A 19,259-nucleotide genomic window follows, 5' to 3' on the forward strand; every position below is an offset into this window, starting at 1 on the left:
CAAACTGGTAAAACTTGGGGGCAAGCATTACATAATGAGGGAAACTACTCCCATGCCTGCATTAGGGAAACATAAAGATGAAGATAGTCAAATATAAGGGTGATATAGTTAGACTGCAGACCATGAGTAAAGAAAGAACACAAATCTATCAGGAGCTGCCCAGTTTTAGGCAGCAGGAAAGCTCACTCATACGTAAGTGGGAATGTCAGCTCTAGTGCGTGGGAATGCCAGCTCATACGTAAGTGGGAATGCCAGCTCTAGTCATATGTATACATAAGTGGCCTCAGAGAATAATGACTGGCAGAAAATTAGGTGCTGCGTTTTGACACGACATATTTTGCTGCTGGTTAGGCACATGGGTTAAGAATGGGTAGAGCATGCATAAATTATAGTATTCCACACTTTATTCATGTTCTAGTATTTACATCAGCTGCAGGCCTAGTATAAGTGATTGTGCCTTAAATGAGAGTGCATTTTCTATCACTTGCACTAGTAAGAAAAACAGACACTTGCTTTTCTTTATACAATAGGCTTGAAATAGGGGCCTGTTTACCTTCTTATCATAGGTGTCTATGGCACTTATTTTTAAAGCATATTGATGTCTCAAAAGGGCAAAATAGACATCCATGTGCTTGAAACATCGAAGCACTAGTTTTGCAAAGATAGAAGATAGACATGCAACACTGCATTTAGTCTAAATAGTGAGGGGACATGTTGTGGGTGGGAATAGGAAGCGGCTCAAAATGGACTTCTAAGCGCGGTTTCCTTTTGTTTCTGGGTAATGTTCTTTCTTAATTGTCTATGCCACAATAGAATGAAAAAATGGCTATTATTCCTCTCAAACTTTGTTTTTGTTACCTGGACATTGTCATTTTGAAATTTACCTTTTTTTGCAGAACATTCTAGATTGATTCTAAGCTGAGTAACCTTAGGGACCTTTTTGCCAAGGCACAAATGTCTGGCAGATGCATATTGCTTTGTATGCAGGCAATTTATCAAGAGGGAAAAAGTACTCCTTAGAAGAATCTGCTAAGATGTGCGATGCCTACAAGGTATGTTTTGGCATGTCTGTTGGGGATCAAGACAAACCTTGGGCACTTCATTTCAAATGTGAGTGCTGCCAAAAAACTCTGGAAGGTAAGATAATTCTGATTCTCATTAGGATGCAGAATTTTCTGCTATAAAATTTCTTAGGATTTTTAATTTTTTTAATATTTAAATTTAAAAATTTTCAATGTTATTTGAAAATATATCATACATGAAATATGTTGCAAGAATCTCTTACACGTAGTCATAGGTGAAATAGATTGTTTTTATTACTGCAAATTTCATTTTGTTTTACAAGATGGTATAGAGGAGAAAAGAGAGCCATGAAGTTTGCTGTCCTAAGAATTTGGCGGGAACCCATTGATCACTCAAGCAACTGCTACTTCTGCATGGTGGATCCTTCCAAATGTCAAACTGACAAGCATTCATCTGCAATCATATATCTGGACATTTCTTCAGCCATCACCCTGGTGCCACATTGCCCTGAGTTCCCCATATCTTCTCCTCCAAAGAGAATAGAATTAGAAAATCTTACAAAGTTGAAACATGTCTTCATAACACCTAGGTTGAACTACTACAACACCCTTTTTCTTGGTTCAAGTCAGGCCAATGTGCATCAGCTGCAATTGGTCCAAAATACTGCCACCAGACTTTTGACTAACAGTGAAAGAACATATCATATCATATTGCATAAATGACACTGGTTGCCTGTGAACCAGCGTATAAAGTTTAAAGTGTTGTGAATATTGTTTATATCTTGGCATGCAAAATCTCCAGTGTACTTAGCAAACATGTTAACTAGATATTGCTCACAAAGATCTCCCTCCTTCCTTCTAGCCTGTCCCACATTTGTGCCCCCTCGCCCCTTCTGTGTTTCAAGTTCATACCCCCTCCCTCCTTTGTCCCAAGTTCACGCTTCCTTCCTTCCTTCTGTCTCAATGTGTCCCCTCCCTCCCATATCCCAAAACATCCCTCTCCCTCCCTCCATTCTATGTAACAATGTACTTCTCTCCCTTCCTCCCTTCTGTGCCCCGAGTTCATGCCTCCTCCCAAGGGTATGTGTGTACCTGTGTTCTGGCCAGCTCCAAGACATCCAAATAGGCCTCTTCCTCCTCCTTTCTAGCCACACTTCTTTTTTCACAAAGCCACAGGCAGCAATAGCAGCGTATTGTCAAAATCCTACCCCTGTAGCTCCGCTTGTACCAGATATGCCTGTGACTAAACCCTGTCCAGCCATTCAGCGAGCTAACCACGGGGATAGGATTGTGACCAGCCATAGGGAGAAATGTATATTCCCCTTTAACTCAGAGCTGTCTGATCTGCAGGGAGTAGAGGAGGGGGAGCAGAACAGCTCAGAACAGCTCCAGAGGAACCTCCCTCCCTCTGCATACTCCCAGCTGAAACAAATAACGAGGAGGCCGAGACAAGCTAGGCAAACTTTGCAAGCAACTCCTCCCCCTCAGAAAGCAGGGCGTGTTCGTTTGAATGCTTTTGAGGCTGCTCTGAGGAGAAGGAGTTCAGTTTATCCTGGGCCAGATCAGGAAAGGGTCTCCCCTGATTGTGCTCCTGGGTGTGAGGACATCGAAATGCAGGAGGCAGACGCTGACCCTTTTGCCAACCAGCTAGCACTGCCAGAACCCATGGACTGTGTGGAAACTCCTAGCCTGCCTGAAGATATTCTAATAGAGCAAAGCTAAGTGGCAGGGCTGGGAAGTTTGGGGTTCGTTAGCATACTCTGTGTGATAGTGTAGTGCTAAAAAAATGTGCTGGCTATTGGAAGTTGAATGGGACTTGTGCTGCCTTAACTAAGGAAAAAAAAAAAACGGTTTTTTTTGTGTTTCTTTGTTTGCAGTTAAGTTAAACTGGCTTTGATTGTGACTCACTTAAATGTGAGTGAGGGAAGTAAATATTGGGGAGAATTCACTGACCATCCAGGTTGGGTTAGTGGGGCCATTAGTGGCATTCTGAGAATCAGAAAATTAAGTAGTGAATTCGTTTACTCCCCTCCCCCACCAACAACTGCTGAGTTGGTTGGAGCCAAGCCATAATAACTGCAGGGCTTGTGCCTAGAACTAGTAAGAGTGCTAATAGGTTTCTTTACCTAACTAAAGGTAAAGGCAGTTGCACTTTAGTTCTGTTTGGTGTTTAGTATTACTTACCTGAATTGCCTGACTGAAGGTAGGAGTTGGAACCCAATCTTGTGGGACCAACTCTATTTCTAGTTTATTGTTTTTTCTTTTTGCTTCTCTATTTACTTTGAAGAGATTGATTTTGAGTTGCTCAGGGTTTGGACTAAGTGCGGAGCAACTCCCACCAACATACCACTAAATAAAGTGGATATTGTATGAACAGTGAAATTGACTCTTTTTGCCTTTTTGATTGCATGCCTGGAATGTGAATGTGAGCCAACAGGACTTCCTTCCTTCACAGGAAGCACGCCGGAGTTTCGCTAAAGTGGGCAGAGACCGGACCTCCGGAAACCACAGGTACCGGCTCTGTCACAGTATGACCAGAGGTCCTGGTGTGCTGGCTGTGTGGACTGCTACCAAAAGGTATGCAGCCACACAGCTTGGAGGGAACATTGCTTTATTCCTTTTCACTTTTTATCTAATCAACTTTCTAACTCCTTCTCTTATCCCCTAGTTTTCACATTTCTCATCCTCCTATTCTGTTTTATCTGCTTCCCATTGTCACATTTCTACCATCATATACTCATTATTCTGCTCACTTATCTCCTTGACAACTCTCCCACATGGATCCACCATTTCTAGCATCTCCCCTCCTTATCACTTACTTCACCCTTGTAACCCAGCATTTCCTTCCTCTATTTCTTTCTTTCTCTCTCCACCACAAGTCTAACATCTTTCTGCCCTTCCACTCCCTCCTCCCAAGTCTGACATCTCTCCTCCCTCTCCCCTTCCAGCCCCTCGTTCATATACTTTCTGCCTTTTCCTGTCCATCTTTCCTCTCCCTCCTCTGCTCTCTCTGAGTTGTTCATCTCTTCCTCCCCCTCCCGCCCCATCCCCTGAATTTCATCCCCTTTCCCCATTTTGCCCTCTCCATCAAATCCAACTCTCCCTCTCTCAATTTTGCCCTCTCCACATCCATTTCTTCCTTTCTGTCCCTCTACCGTCTCTCCTTTTACCCCCTTGTACCATCTCTCACTGATCCCCCCGCCTTCCTCTATGCCCGTCTCTCTCTCTTTCTCCCTTTGTCCTCCTCCAAATCCATTTCTCACTGTACCCCTTATACCCCCCTGCCACCTCTCCCTGTCCTCCTCCTATCCCCAAGTCCATCTCTCCCTATCCCTCACAAATCTGACATCTTTCCCTCCCTCCCTAATCCCATTCCTGAGTTTCACATCTCTCCCTCTCTTCCCTCATTTGAGTCCAACATCTCTCCCTTCCCCCACTCCCTCCCCAAGTCCTATACCATTCCCTCTCTACCTTCTACCCCTCTCCCAAATCTGAAATGTCTTTGGAGAGGCCTTATTTCTAAGCGACACTCTGGTAGAAGCAGCATCTTGCTACTGGCCAGTATACCTTCTGGTTGTCTCTATCTGTCACATCTCTTCCCTGACATCTACTCCTCCCCCAGCTACTGCTGCCGCCATGTGTCTACCTCAAATTTTGTGTAAAAACACAATGCTGCCCTGATGTCAGCTCTGGCATCTTCTCTCCACTGTAGCTCACCCTCTCTGACAACTTCTTGTTTCCGCTAGGGTAAGCTACAGTAGAGAGAAGACATCGGTGCTGACATCAGGGAGGCGCTGGATTTTTAGAAGAAATCTGAGGTAGACAAGCGGCAGCGGTGGGGGAGGGGGTGTTGGGAAGGAGTAGATGTCAGGAAAGAAACACGATAGAGAGACTAGCAGGTACACTGGCTGGCAGCAGGATGCCTCTCCCATGCCTGCCTAGGTATACCATTGCAGCCTTGGAAGAGGTATTTCTAACCAGAAATTGTGGGGGAGACCATGGCACCTGTGCCCCACCCTGTTCCGATGCCTATGGTTAGGGCAGCCAATCTGGAGAAAGCTTATAACCAGATCCAAACACCTGGAGATTCCAATCTCTGTTTTTAATCAAAATATTTAAAGCCTTTGTTTTTGGCTTGGAACCAGGGCAGGATTAATGAATAGGCCCAGTAGGCATGTACCTAGGGCCTGAAACTGTGAGGGGGGCCCGCTGAAGGAGGGCGACTCACCTTGCCATTTTTTTTAAACAGCAAAGGCATCGACGGCAATGGCAACAGCAATGCCCCCCTCCCCGGCATCGACGACAATGGTCCCCTCCCATCATCAACGGTAACAGGCTCCCCCCCATTGACGGCAACGCGGCTGGCTCTGTTATAGGAAGGTCTCGTGATGACTGAATCTGCATCTGCCAATACATCCCCCTCTGACGTCACTTACTTGCTCCAGAAGTTGGAACACATTAATTCAGGTATCCAACATGTGATATTCTGAAATCAACTGAAAACTCGACTTTTACACAGCCTTAAACTTCAAGGGCTTTGAATAAAATCAGGACCAATTTAAACCTATAGTCCATTCAAACAACCTCTCAGGACCTCAAAAGAACTTTTCCCTAATTTTTAGATCTAACAGGCGATTTTATTGATAAATATGCATAAAAGGTGTTAGTGCAGATTTCTTTTGACCTTACTTCGCCTGCATGGAAAATTGTGCTATTTTCAGCATCCTACACTTCCCAGCACTCTCTGGGGCTACAAATTAAACATTCATGCACGTTCTATGCATGCACAATGGCACGATCTTAATGGTCACAACATAATTGTGGATTTTCCCCCAGTATTTGCTTGTCACCCTCCCCTATCCTACATGGTTGGGTGGTCTGGCCGCATGGTAGCAGAGGCATGACCACCATGCTGCATAGCTTCTCCCAATCCTACTGCTAAACCTTTCCTTCTTTTAATACAGTATGGAAGAACCTCCTTTTAAATTAAGTACAATTATTTCATTCATTCTCTCATTTCTACCTGGCTAATGGGCTGTGATTTCTGGGAGGTTTTCTGTCCTCTTTGATTCCAGTTCTGTTCTGGGGGGGGAGGGTTTCTTTAGAAACAGAAAAAAGTTCGAGCTTTGTTTCTGGATATTTTCCTCATAAAGGTGTCCTTTTTAAAGGTGCGCTAGCTGTTTTCGCATGCGCTAAATGATAACGCGTCCATTATAGTCTGTGGACGCTGTAGTGTTTAGCAAGCGCTAATATTTAGCACGCACTAAAATGGCTGGCGCGCCTTAGTAAAAGGACTCCAAAGTTTTTTACTTTTGTCTAGGTCAGAATTTTGTGCTAAGCTCAGACTAACTGGAATAACTGTAAAATCTCTGCTATTATTTCTCTTGGTGGTAAGATATTTTCCAGTGGTATGCTAAAGTGCTGAGTATCCATTTGCAGGGTTTTATGTTACTTTACACAATGTCTAGCAGTGAAATAAACATGTGCTACTGTTATTGTTCAAAAATACCAAATATAGAATATACCTTGTTTAAGAGAAGAATCGAACAATATTCGATCCACAGAGATAACCAATCTCAAGTGTCTGCAGTCGAATATTGTTCGATTTTTCTCTGATCGAATATTGTTCGATTCTTCTCTTAAACAAGGTATATTTTATATTTGGTATTTTTGTATTTTATATACAGTATTTGAAAGGTGTTTTGGCTACTGTTATTGTTGACACACCAAAATTAGAATACACGTTTTTTTCATATGGCAAATTTTAAAGTGAATTATCCCACTTCAGCTCTGTTTTATTGGTTTATCTGGGAATATCCCATATGAATGAATCATTATACTTTTCACAATACAGCCATTCGCGTTTTATATCACACATGGAAATCCATGCAAGTAACCTTACAGCTTTTTCAACATCAGTGGCTTCCTATAGCATTTAGTATAGTATTATATTCAGGGTTTTAGCTTTGACTCATAAAACTCTTTATACTGGCCCACAAACTTATGTGTTTGCTTTAGCTACTCCTCATATCCCTAATTGGAGGTTCCTTAATGAATAATGCTTAGATTGCCCCTGTGTTGCAGACACTTTTATAATCTATTGCAGCATAGTTATTTCTTCTTCACTGTACCCTCCTTATGGAAAATGTTGCAAATCTCTCTCCATCTAGAAATGTTTTATTGAAAGTTCAAGGAAGCTTTTGAGTAAAATGGTGTGGTAGCCTTGTTAGTCCACTTATAAAGGTTATATATAGAAATAAAACAAATAAAAATGGAAATAGGGTGATATCTGTTTTTGTTATCTTAAAACTTACACATATCTACAAGCTTCTGATGGATAAGATTGCCTGTAGGGACAGTGAATGGTGTGTCCTTCTGGGCTGATAAATAGATAGCATGCCTATAGAATTTTTCTGTGTGGAAATTTTCTGCTCTCTTAATTACCTCCCTATTGCTCTTATTCTTTACTAAATTAATTGAAGTGTTATGTTTTTCTTTCAGTCCGAATCAGATTCTCAAACCACATTACTGTATTGCAAATTGCAACAAGAATGTCAAACACAATGAACCATAAACATAAGAACATAAGAATAGCCTAACTGGGTCAGACCAATGGTCCATCAAGCCCAGTAGCCCGTTCTCACGGTGGTCAATCCAGTTCACTAGTACCTGGCCAAAACCCAAAGAGTAGCTACTGATACATAGCAAGCAGTGGCTTCCCCCATGTCTTTCTCAGTAACAGACTATGGACTTTTCATCCAGGAAATTGTCCAAACCTTTTTTAAAACCAGTTATGCTATCCGTTCTTACCACAACCTCTGGCGATACATTCCAGAGCTTAACTGAGTGAAAAAATATTTCCTCTTATTAGTTTTAAAAGTATTTCCCTGTAACTTCATCGCGTATCCCCTAGTCTTTGCAATTTTTGACGGAGTGAAAAATCAATCCACTTGTACCCGTTCTACTCCACTCAGGATTTTGTAGACTTCAATCATATCTCCCCTTAACCATCTCTTTTCCAATCTAAAGAACCCTAATCTTTTCAGTCTTTCTTCATACGAGAGGAGTTCCATCCCCTTTATCATCTTAGTCGTTCTTCTTTGAACCTCTTCTTGTGCCGCTATATCTTTCTTGAGATAAGGAGACCAGAATTAAATGAAATACTCCAAGTGAGGTCGCACCATGGAGTAATACAGAGGCATTTGAACATTCTTAATCTTGTTAACCATCCCTTTTTAAATAATTCCTAGCATCTTGTTTACTTATTTGGCCTTTTTGTATCATGTACATCAGTGCGTAAGTGCTTCCCTCCTCTTAGCCTTAGATATGATTTTACTTTTTTACTTTTTATATTCTATTTTATTGTTAACCGTTTAGATACCTGCATGATAAACTGTATATCAAAAATAAAGAAACTTGAAACATTGGGCAAAAGGTTTCATCATGTTGTCTACAATGACACCCAGATCCTTTTCTTGGGTGCTAACCCCCAAAGTGGACCCTAGCATGAGGTTATTCTTCCCAATGTGTATCACTTTGCATTTGTCCACATTAAATTTCATCTGCCACTTGGATGCCCAGTCTTCCAATTTCCTAAGGTCTGCCACAATTTTTCACAATCTGCATGCGTTTTAACAACTTTGAATAGTTTGGTACCATCTGCAAATTTAATCACCTCACTTGTTGTTCCAAAATCCAGATCATTTATAAATAAGTTTTTTTAAAATTTATCATTTTTTAATTACATATTTCAAATGAAATAAAGTAATGAGATACATAGTCCACATCAACCGAAAGAAGCAAGAAATTAATTAGCAAATTATTAATATACCTAGAAATGGACCCTGTCAGCTATATGTACTGAAAAATTACTTTTCATTTTTTACATCTTTAACCCCCCTACCCACTACAGAAACTTCTTTTTCAATGAACAATCTTTCTAGCTGAGAAGGATCAAAGTAAATATATCTATTATATTGCAAAATTCTTACACATTTGCAAGGAAACTGAAGGAAAAAATTTCCCCTAGAGATATAACTCTATCTTTTAATTTCAGAAACTCCTTGCGTCGTAGGGCTTTGATTTGGCGTGAGACCAACTTCTTCCTGCAAAGTGAGGGGAAGGGAGGCCAGTTGTCCCCCTCACTGCTCCAAGAACAGCTTCTCTTCATTTTCTTCAGTGGGAAGCCCCGCCCCCTTCTTTCCTGAGCAGCCATTTCTACCTCCAGCCCTTCAAAGGGCTTTGATTCGGTGTGAAACCAGCTTCTTCCTACACAGTGAGGGGAAGGGAGGCCAGTTGTCTCCCTCACTGTTCCAAGAACAGCTTCTTTTCATTTTCTTCAGCATGAAACCCTACCCCCTTCTTCCTCGGAGCCTGCCTTGCTTCATTTCAGCCCTTTAAAGGGCTTGGGGCTTTAGCGGTTCAACTTCACTCTTCAGCACAGTGAGACTCCATCTCTCGGCTTGATCTTCTTTGGTGGGAAGCTCCACCCCTTCTTCCCCGGAGCTCACAGTGCTTTCCTCTTCAGCCCTTAGGGGCACCTGTTCCAGCATACAGTCACCTTCTTCAGCACAGTGAAGGGAAGGGAGGCCAGTCGTCCCCCTCAATGCTCCGAGACTCCATCTCTCTGCTCCATCTCTCTGCTTCTTCCTCAGAGCTCACATTGCTAATCCTTAATGAGCTAAGCGGACCTGCAAAGGAAGTGGAAGTAGTGGGACCATTGGGAAACAGAGATCAGAATATGATCAAGTTCAAAGATGAAGTAGGAATACCGAAGGGAAAGAGAACCACAGCGATAACTTTTAACTTCAAGAAAGGAAACTACGAGGCGATGAGGGTAATGGTAAGGAAGAAACTTAGGAACAGCTCAAAGAAATGGCAGACTGTAGAGCAAGCCTGGTCTTTATTCAAGGACATGGTGAGCGAGGCACAAAATCTGTATATCCCTAGATTCAGAAAGGGTGCAAAAAGAACCGAACAAAAGACCCAGCGTGGATAACTAAAGAAGTGAAGAAAATGATAGGAGATAAGAATCCATTCAAGAAATGGAAAAAGGACAAAACTGAGGAGAACTGGAAAGAGCACAGGAAGCATCAAAAAGAATGTCACCTCGTGGTTAGAAAAGCAAAAAGAGAATACGAAGAGAGGCTAGCCAGGGAAGCACAAAATTTCAAACCGTTCTTCATAAATGTTAAAGGGAAGCAGCCAGCTAGGGAGGAGATGGGACCACTGGATGACGGAGATAGGAAAGGAGTGGTGAAGGAGGAGAAAGAAGTCGCGGAAAGACTAAACATGTTATTTTCGTCAGTATTTACAAAAGAGGACACATCCAACGTACCAGAACTTGAACAAATCTTCAAAGGAGACCAAGCAGAAAAATTAACACCCATGGAGGTAAGCCTTGAAGACGTACACAAGCAGATAGAAAAATTAAAAACTGACAAATCCCCAAGCCCAGACGGAATCCACCCTAGGGTACTGAAAGAACTAAAGGAGGAAATAGCGGAACTACTACAGCAAGTTTGTAATCTATCCCTGAAAACAGGCATGATCCCAGAGTATTGGAAGATAGCCAATGTTACGCCCATCTTTAAAAAGGAATCAAGAGGTGACCCGAGGAACTACAGACTGGTAAGTCTGACCTCGGTTCCGGGGAAAATGGCAGAAGCACTGATAAAAGACAGCATCAATGAGCATCTAGAAAGGAATAAACTTATGATAACAAGCCAACATGGCTTCTGCAAGGGAAGATCATACCTAACGAACTTATTGCACTTCTTCGAAGAAATTAACAAATGGATGGACAAAGGGGACCCCATAGACATTGTATACTTAGATTTCCAAAAAGCCTTTGACAAGGTACCCCATGAATGCCTACTTCGGAAACTGAAAAACCATGGGGTGGAAGGAGATATACAAAGATAGATGAAGAATTGGTTGGCAGGAAGCAGAGGGTAGGAGTGAAGGGCCACTACTCGGACTGGAGGAAAGTAAGATCCTGTTTCCATCAAAAGCATTTTGCCGTCCTTGTCCAATCCATCATCCTCTCCAGACTGGATTATTGCAATTCTATCTTCATAAGCCTAACGAAGAAAAACCTTCACAGACTCCAACGGATTGAGAATGTCGCGGCTAAGCTTATCTTTGCAAAAAGTAAATTTGATCACGTCTCACCGTTCCTGTCCAAGCTACACTGGCTTCTGATAATTTACAGAGTCCACTTCAAATGCATCTGCCTAACTTTCAAGATCCTTCACGGCATCCTTCCTCCCTTTATTCCACTTTTTTGGAACTCCTCAAATCCTAATACCACCAGACCTACCCAAAAATTGAAACTATCCTTCCCCTCATTAAAAGGCATTTCCCATCCAGGAAAGCTAGGGACTTCCCTCCCCTTCAGATTCACCGAGCTTTGGAACAACCTTAACTCCCCTCTTCGGAACCTGAGTTTTCTCCAACTTTTCCGTAAACATCTGAAAACCTGGCTTTTCTCAAAAATGTAACACTCCCTCCTTCTTTGATATCCTAGTCCTCTAAACATTCTTCTTTCCTCCGATCTTCATCCTTTCCTTGGAGTTCCTTTCTCATCCCAATTCCTGTAAACTGTGCCGAGCTCCACGATTGTGTAGATGGTGCGGTATACAAATCTAAGGTTTAGTTTAGTCATGAGTGGTGTTCTGCAGGGGTCGGTGCTCAGACCTCTGCTGTTCAATGTATTTATAAATGATCTAGAAACAGGGATGAAGTGCGAAGTAATAAAATTTGCAGATGACACCAAACTATTTAGTGGGGCTAGGACTAAAGAGGACTGCGAAGATTTACAAAGGGACCTGAACAAACTAGGGGAGTGGGCGACGAGATGGCAGTTGAAGTTCAATGTAGAGAAATGTAAAGTCTTGCATGTAGGAAACAGAAACCCAAAGTACAGCTATACGATGGGAGGGCTGTTATTGGGTAAGAGTCCCCAAGAAAGGGACTTGGGGGTAACCGTGGACAAGACAATGAAGCCGTTGGCACAGTGCGCAGCGGCCGCAAAGAAGGCAAATAGAATGCTAGGTATAATCAAGAAAGGTATTACAACCAGAATGAAAGAAGTTATCCTGCCGTTGTATTGGGCGATGGTGCACCCGCATCTGGAGTACTTCGTCCAATATTGATCGCCGTACCTTAAGAAGGATATGGCGATACTCAAGAAGGTTCAGAAGAAAGCGACACGATTGATAAAAGGTATGGAAAACCTTTCATACGCTGAAAGATTGGAGAAACTGGGGCTCTTTTCCCTGGAAAAGTAGAGATTTAGAGAGGACATGATAGAGAATTACAAGATCATGAAAGGCATAGAGAAAGTGGAGAGGGACAGATTTGTCAAACTTTCAAGAACTACAAGAATGAGAGGGCATTTAGAAAAATTAAGAGGGGACCACTGTTCCCTCTAAGCTGAGCAGGAGTCCTCCACCCACAGTCTCACCAACAGAGGGTGTTGTTTTACTGTCACATTTTCAATTGTGAGAGACAGGCAAGTTCTGCAGGACTCCAGGGAACATACCTGTCCTTAGCGACTGAAAATATTCCACCCCGTAGTGGTAGCAATGCAGCTGGAGGACACCTGCTCAGCTTAGAGGGAACAGTGGAGGGGACAGATTTTGAACCAATGCTAGGAAGTTCTTCTTCACCCAAAGGGTGGTGGACACCTGGAATGAGCTTCCAAAGAGTGTGATAGGACAGAGTACAGTATTGGGGTTCAAGAAAGGATTAGATAATTTCCTGAAGGAAAAGGGGATAGAAGGGTATAGATAGAGGATTACTATACAGGTCCTGGACCTGATGGGCTGCCACGTGAGCAGACTGCTGGGCATGATGGACCTCTGGTCTGACCCAGCAGAGGTACTGCTTATGTTCTTATGTTCTTCAGCCCTATAAAAGTTTGCCAAGCAAGTGAATCTCAGTCAAGGGCCATTTGTGCAGCCCTCTTTGGCCCAAGGAGGACCAGCCCAAAATCATTCCCAGACTCGACTGTGATACTCACAATCAAACCAATACACCGTGCCCCCTTCTAGCCATCATATTCATACTTCCCTTGATGGCATACCATATGGCCATTATCACTGGCCAGGGCCAATATGGAGACCTAAGAAGCTGCTACTGAGCAAAGCTCAAAACAATCAATACCCACAACCTCATAAAGATCAAGACTGACACGTACACCCCCATTGCACACAAAGTCACAGCAGCCCTAGTGAATGCCAGATCCGTAAACAGCAAAGACCTCGTCCTCACAGATGCCATCACTGGGACCTCCTACTAGTTACGGAAACATGGCTCAAAGACAATGATGGAGTCATCTTGGGTGCGTTATGCCCTCAAGGCTTCCAAGCACTAGCATGCTCCCACCCCAACAAGAGAGGGGGAGGAGTGGCAGTGATCGCCAAGTCCAAGTTAAATCCATGCCAAATACAATCCATAACACTATCAGACCTAGAATGCCTCATTTTCTCAATAGGCCATGACAAAAAAATCACGATCATACTAGTCTACAGAGCACCCTCCTCCCCTATGTCTGCTCTCGATGAATACTAGCCATTATAAGCAACCTGTCCATAAACCATAAACAAATCATAGCCCTAGAAGACATCAACTTTGAGGACTACCCAGAAGTCATGGGCACCCCTTGAAATTTCATCAAAACACTGTCAGATCTGGGTCTCACTTAACAAGTCACCTCTCCCATTCACTCATCTAGAAACACACTGGACCTAATATTTCTCATAGATGGCCCATAAATTGACTGGAAATCATCCTCACCGACAAATATCATGGTCACCTCAAATTGGAGATCTATTTGGGATCAAGCGAACAATATATTAGAAAATCCAGTGGCATTGACGTACGATACCATCCTATTTGGTAATTTAATGAGGGCTAAAAGCCAAATATCTGCTCGAAATAATAAACTTCTCTTTATAATGACAGAAGTTGCCTTACAACTTATTTTGAGGAAATGGAAGAACTGTGATAGATTAAATTACACTTTCTGGTGGGAATTTCTCTGTTATACTTTTCAAATGGAAAGTTTGATGGCCGTACAACAGGGACGGTATAAGAAATGGATGTTTGGGAACCATTGACTAAGTTCTGTAAGTAATGATAACTGATTTTATTTTATTGACCCTTAAGCATACACAGCCAGAGTGGGTGGGAGACTGGAGGGTTTTGCATTGGAATTTCATTTGGAGAATATATGGAGGGTTTCTTGTAGGTATGTACTTTTTCTGATTATTTGGTGGGGGGTGGGGGAAATAGTTGTGCATTAATGTAAATAAGTTTAATGTGCATTTCGTGTAAACTTATGTATATTGTAATTATTTGTTTGCCCTATGGTAGTTTGAAAATTTAATAAAGATTAAAAAAAAAGAAATTCTAATTGCCTATGTATAATCAGATTATCTTTAACAAAAGCTGAGGAAACCAATTGATAATTAGGCAAATTTGAAGAAATCTGAGATAGTCTGCTATCCACTTGGGCAATTTTAGAATCAGCTTCATGAAATTTCTCCACTGTTTGTTGAGCAAAAAGCACAGAACTGTAGTATAGTAGTCTTTATGCTTTCTTCAGTCCTAACAACCACTTGCCAAATATCTTTCAAGGTAATGTCTTGAGGCTGTATTAATTTTTTTGAAAAATTTGGACAAGTTACAGCTACTTGAAAATTTCTAGTGGAGCTAGGTTATCCCTGAAAGGATCCATTTAAATCCGCAGATACTCTATCTACCTGATCTGTAACCTGTAAGGGACCTTTCTCAGGTGGGCACAGAGGAGTACATGGGGGGGAGGGAAGGGGGTAGATCGTCCATCCTCACTTAATGAGGCCCCTGAAATAGACAAATTACCCGTAGGTGTTATCAGGGATTTAGATTGAATGTTTGTTCATTGAGCCAACAGGTTTGGTATACTGGTTCCTTTGGTTTTTCCCTTTCATTTCACCATTATCATATAATAAATTGTATGTCAGTCTCCAGTCTCCAAATATCTCCTCTTGGCTCCTTCAAGCTCCTAAGATCCCCCGAGGGACCAGTGATGGCCCTTGTGGCACGCCCCTTAGGGCACACCACTGTCCGTGTGCCAAATGGCCATGTGACTCTACTGTAGTACCTTGTTAAGCAGTTGGTCCCAGCAGCAGCATGTAACATCAGATGCTGTCACCCTTCATTTCTGACTGGTGCTGAAAAGCACTCCACTATGACACAATTATAATGGTGCAACACTATAAGAAGGAGCTTTGCTTCTTCCATCAACTTTACTCGGAGACAAACCAAGTAAGGTAAAAAAAAAAAAAAAAAAAATCAGATTTTTCAGAGGAACACATCCATTTAGTTCAAACTGTTTAACCAAATAGAAAATTAGGTCATTTCAGATCAAAACATAATGCATATTTTTAGTTTGTTTCTATAAGAATCATGACATTTTATTTATGTTTACCTGCACAAATCTGTTCCTGGTTGGTATTGTGACAATCGGGAATGAAGGAGTGGGATTAGCCGTAGGTCACACCACCTTTTCTCCCACCTCAAACCTGGTGATGCTGGCCACGAGGAACATGACAATGTATCCTGTAAAAATACACAGAGTTCACCATACTTAGTCTACTGAAACCTCAGAAAATCCCTTGACATTTCATGACTTGGCACTAACTATATATATATATTTTTTTAATTTATAAATTTAATGCTTAACAATATCAGATGATATCAAAGAAAAAGGTTTCTTATACAAAATTTTTAAAACACTTATGTAATACAAAACAATCCTTTTCAAGCCCACAATATTGGGGAGACACATTTGCATTTTTCTACCATAATTTTAAAGGAAAACAAAGAAATGGGTTGAATTCATATGAATCCTAATCATTCCCTACTATATGGGACTCTGACATCCTACCATTTTCTCAACATTGAATCATTATAATAAAAAGAAATTAAAGAACTCACTTCTGTTCACGAGCTAACAAAAATTGTTGCAATTGAATGGGATCCCAAAAAACATATTCAAGGTCCTGTATCTTAACAAGACATTTGCAAGGGAATTTTAAATAAAAAGATGCCTCAAGAGGCACTAACTATATTAAACAATATTTATTGATGCCTTCTAAAAATTCATACAATTTTTAAAGTTTTGATAGAAATCTAATAAACAAATACTATTATATTGTGTGGAATAATACATAGAAAGAATACATTTAATCAGAGCCCGGTTTTAAAATTTATACCTAAATGTCAAAGGGCTATTGCCAAACACTTCGAACAAATATATCATTTCAGAGATTCTGCATTGCTTTTATGCTTTGTACATAATGCCCTTTAAAATTCCCATGACATTTTTAAACAGCATATTTTCAAGGTTCAGAGAATGCAAATTAAACATAGTAGGATTATATATGATATCCATGTATGTATCTTAGGGCTCCTTTTTCTTAGGTGCTCTAGCGTTTTTAGCGCACTCTAAAGATTAGTACATGCTAACCACTTGCTAAATGAAAAATACTAACGCAAGCTCTTTGGAGGCGTTAGCGTTTAGCGCATATGGCATTGTAGTGTGCACTAAAACCGCTAGCGCACCTTAGTAAAAGGAGCCGTTAGTTTGCAACACACATGCCAGCTTATCTCCTTCCTTTATTCCATGTAGAGAAGGAGGACAGCTTTCAAAGAGAGGTTTTCCTAAGGAAAGCAATCATTTGTAAAAAGGCATTATTAGGGCAAATTTCAAAACTGCACAGGTAGAAAGTCTGTGGATGTATTTACACCTAGATTTTACATTAGTTATCAAAGTAAAACTATAAGAATAAACTACCTCTGAAAATTGCCCATGAAAAAATACCATTAGCAGTTTTAATCTTAGTAGGCACAGTGGTTAAAGCTGCAATCTCAGCACCCTGAGGTTATGGGTTCTAATCCATGCTGCTCCTTGAGACAATGGGCAAGTCACTTAATCCCCCCTTCCCCATTGCCCCAGGAACATTAGATAGATTGGGAGCCCGCAAGGATAGACAGACAAAAATGCTGGAGTACCTGAATAAATTCATATAAACCGTTCTGAGCTTCCATGGGAGAACGGTATAGAAAATTAAATAAATAAATAGTATGCTGCATAGCTTTTATCAAACCTAATTTTCTCAATTTTACAAGTTGAATCAGCCAATCAGCTTGCACTTTGGGGTTAAATTCCACCTGCTTACTGTCTTTTCTGCCAATCAGCTTTCACTTCTGTGTCAAGTCCTACCTTTATATGCCCTGTCTTCTGCTTTGGTAACATCACAGGTAATACAAAAAGGCAGGTGGCACCTTATAGACTAACTTTTCTTGATGTGCGACCACTTTGTCAAAATGTACAAAGTGGTTCAGAAGGTGAGTAAATTTAAATGAAGATGGATGGGTGGGTGAGAGGGTGGCATACAGAATAAAGAGAAAATACTGAAAGACTATGAGGTGTCCTGAGGTAATTTTAGGTAGTGCATGTGCTACCCTTGTACAAAAAATAAATAACATTTATTTTTTTTTTTTTAGTGCTGGGGCAGATCTAGGGGCAGAGAGTGGGCATGTCCTTTGCTAATCTCTTACTACATTGCTGCTTGCTAACTGATTAATATGTGCTTAGCAGGTGAACCGTTACTGCCTATATCAGTGGTTCTTAAACCTGTCTTGGGGGACCCCCAGTCAGTTAGGGTATATATATATAAAGAATACGTGAAGAAAAGGACCTCGAACATCCAGACTGGGGGTAAGACTTGATGTCTTTAATGTGGTCATGAATATTATCACTGGTCCTCAACAATCTCACTTTCACCTATTTTTTTCTGTTCATATTTTAAGAAAAATACTTGAAGAACCACTTGACAGTGCTAGTAAAGCACAATAAAATTGTTGTGAAAACAGAAACACTTAGCTCCCAACAGAGTCTGTCGTTTCACTCAAAAAGGCTTCATTATTGGTTTGTGTCTCACTCGCAGCACTGCTAGGTTCAAGAAATCCACAATACATAGGGGTCCTTTTACTAAGGTGCGCTCGCCGTTTTAGCGCACGCTAAATGCTAATGCATCCATTATAATCTATGGACACGTTAGCATTTAGCGAGCGTTAAAACGGCTAGTGTGCCTTAGTAAAAGGACCCCATAATTCTTATTTAGGAAGGTCTGGTTAACTTAGAATTAGTCAAACATCTAGAACAATTTCATATTCTTCATGCTCACCAATCTGGTTTTAGACAAGGTTTCAGTACAGAAATGATTCAAGCCTCTGATTTATCATATTCATTCCTTATTCAGCCAAGGCACTAGTGCACTAATACTTCAATTTGATCTTAGTAGCGCCTTTGACTTGGTGGACCATGAGATTCTACTTGGTTGTTTGGATGCTATGGAAATTTCTGGTAAAGTCCGAGATTGGTTTTGGTGCTTCTTGGAAAAAAGATCGTATCAAGTCTTTAGCAATGGTCAGTATTTCAGTTCTTGGAGTAAACCTTGTGGAGTATCTTAAGGTTCACCATTATCACTCACTTTGTTTAACATCCTTTATGCTTCCTTGGCTGATCTATTACAAAGCTTAAATGTAATTTTTTACATTTATGATGATGACATCACAATACTGTTACCAGTTATTTCTTTTACTATGGAAATAAAAAAATCAGATCACTTTTATCCTAAATCGGATTGAACAATGGATTATTGAATTTAAGTTGAAATTAAACACCGAAAAAAACAGATTCTTCCTGGCTACTCCTAATGATAAAATCACAGATACAACTCTTTATTAAAGAGGACAAGAATATCCAATAGTCTCTTCTCTTAAAATTCTAGGAGTTACACTAGACCGCCATTTAACTCTGGGGGAACATACCGATATGCTTGTTAAAAAATGTTTCTTTGCATTATGGAAATTGCGTTCCATTAAAAAAATATTTTGACCCTACTTCTTTTAGATTATTAGCTCAAGCATTAATCTTATCTATTCTTGACTACTGCAATATAATCTACCTGGGAACTTATAAAACCATTTTAGGAAGATTAAGGCTAATCCAAAATACAGCAGTCCATTTAATTTTTGGATTGATAAAACAGGAACATGTCAGCCCTTATTATTGTCAGCTGCACTGGTTGCCAATGGAAGCAAGAATACTTTTCAAATTTGCTTGTATTTGCTATAAGATGTTATTTGGATTAGCTTCATTTTATCTTTTCTCTCATTTTG

The 19,259-nt window shown here is 40.8% G+C and overlaps 1 protein-coding gene across 10 annotated transcripts in view; it reads right to left on the bottom strand.

The window, feature by feature from the left end:
- Positions 1–19,259, bottom strand: part of SNTG1 (syntrophin gamma 1) — a 1,000,749-nt gene that overhangs the window by 262,306 nt on the left and 719,184 nt on the right. For all 10 annotated transcript variants that reach the window (XM_033934198.1, XM_033934202.1, XM_033934200.1 and 7 more), the window contains one exon: positions 15,499–15,629. In XM_033934198.1, the coding sequence (XP_033790089.1) occupies positions 15,499–15,629 (131 nt within the window). The remainder of the gene's footprint in view (positions 1–15,498; positions 15,630–19,259) is intronic.

The sequence above is a fragment of the Geotrypetes seraphini genome, chromosome 2 (assembly GCF_902459505.1).
Source record: "Geotrypetes seraphini chromosome 2, aGeoSer1.1, whole genome shotgun sequence".
NCBI classification, from domain to species: Eukaryota; Metazoa; Chordata; class Amphibia; order Gymnophiona; family Dermophiidae; genus Geotrypetes; species Geotrypetes seraphini.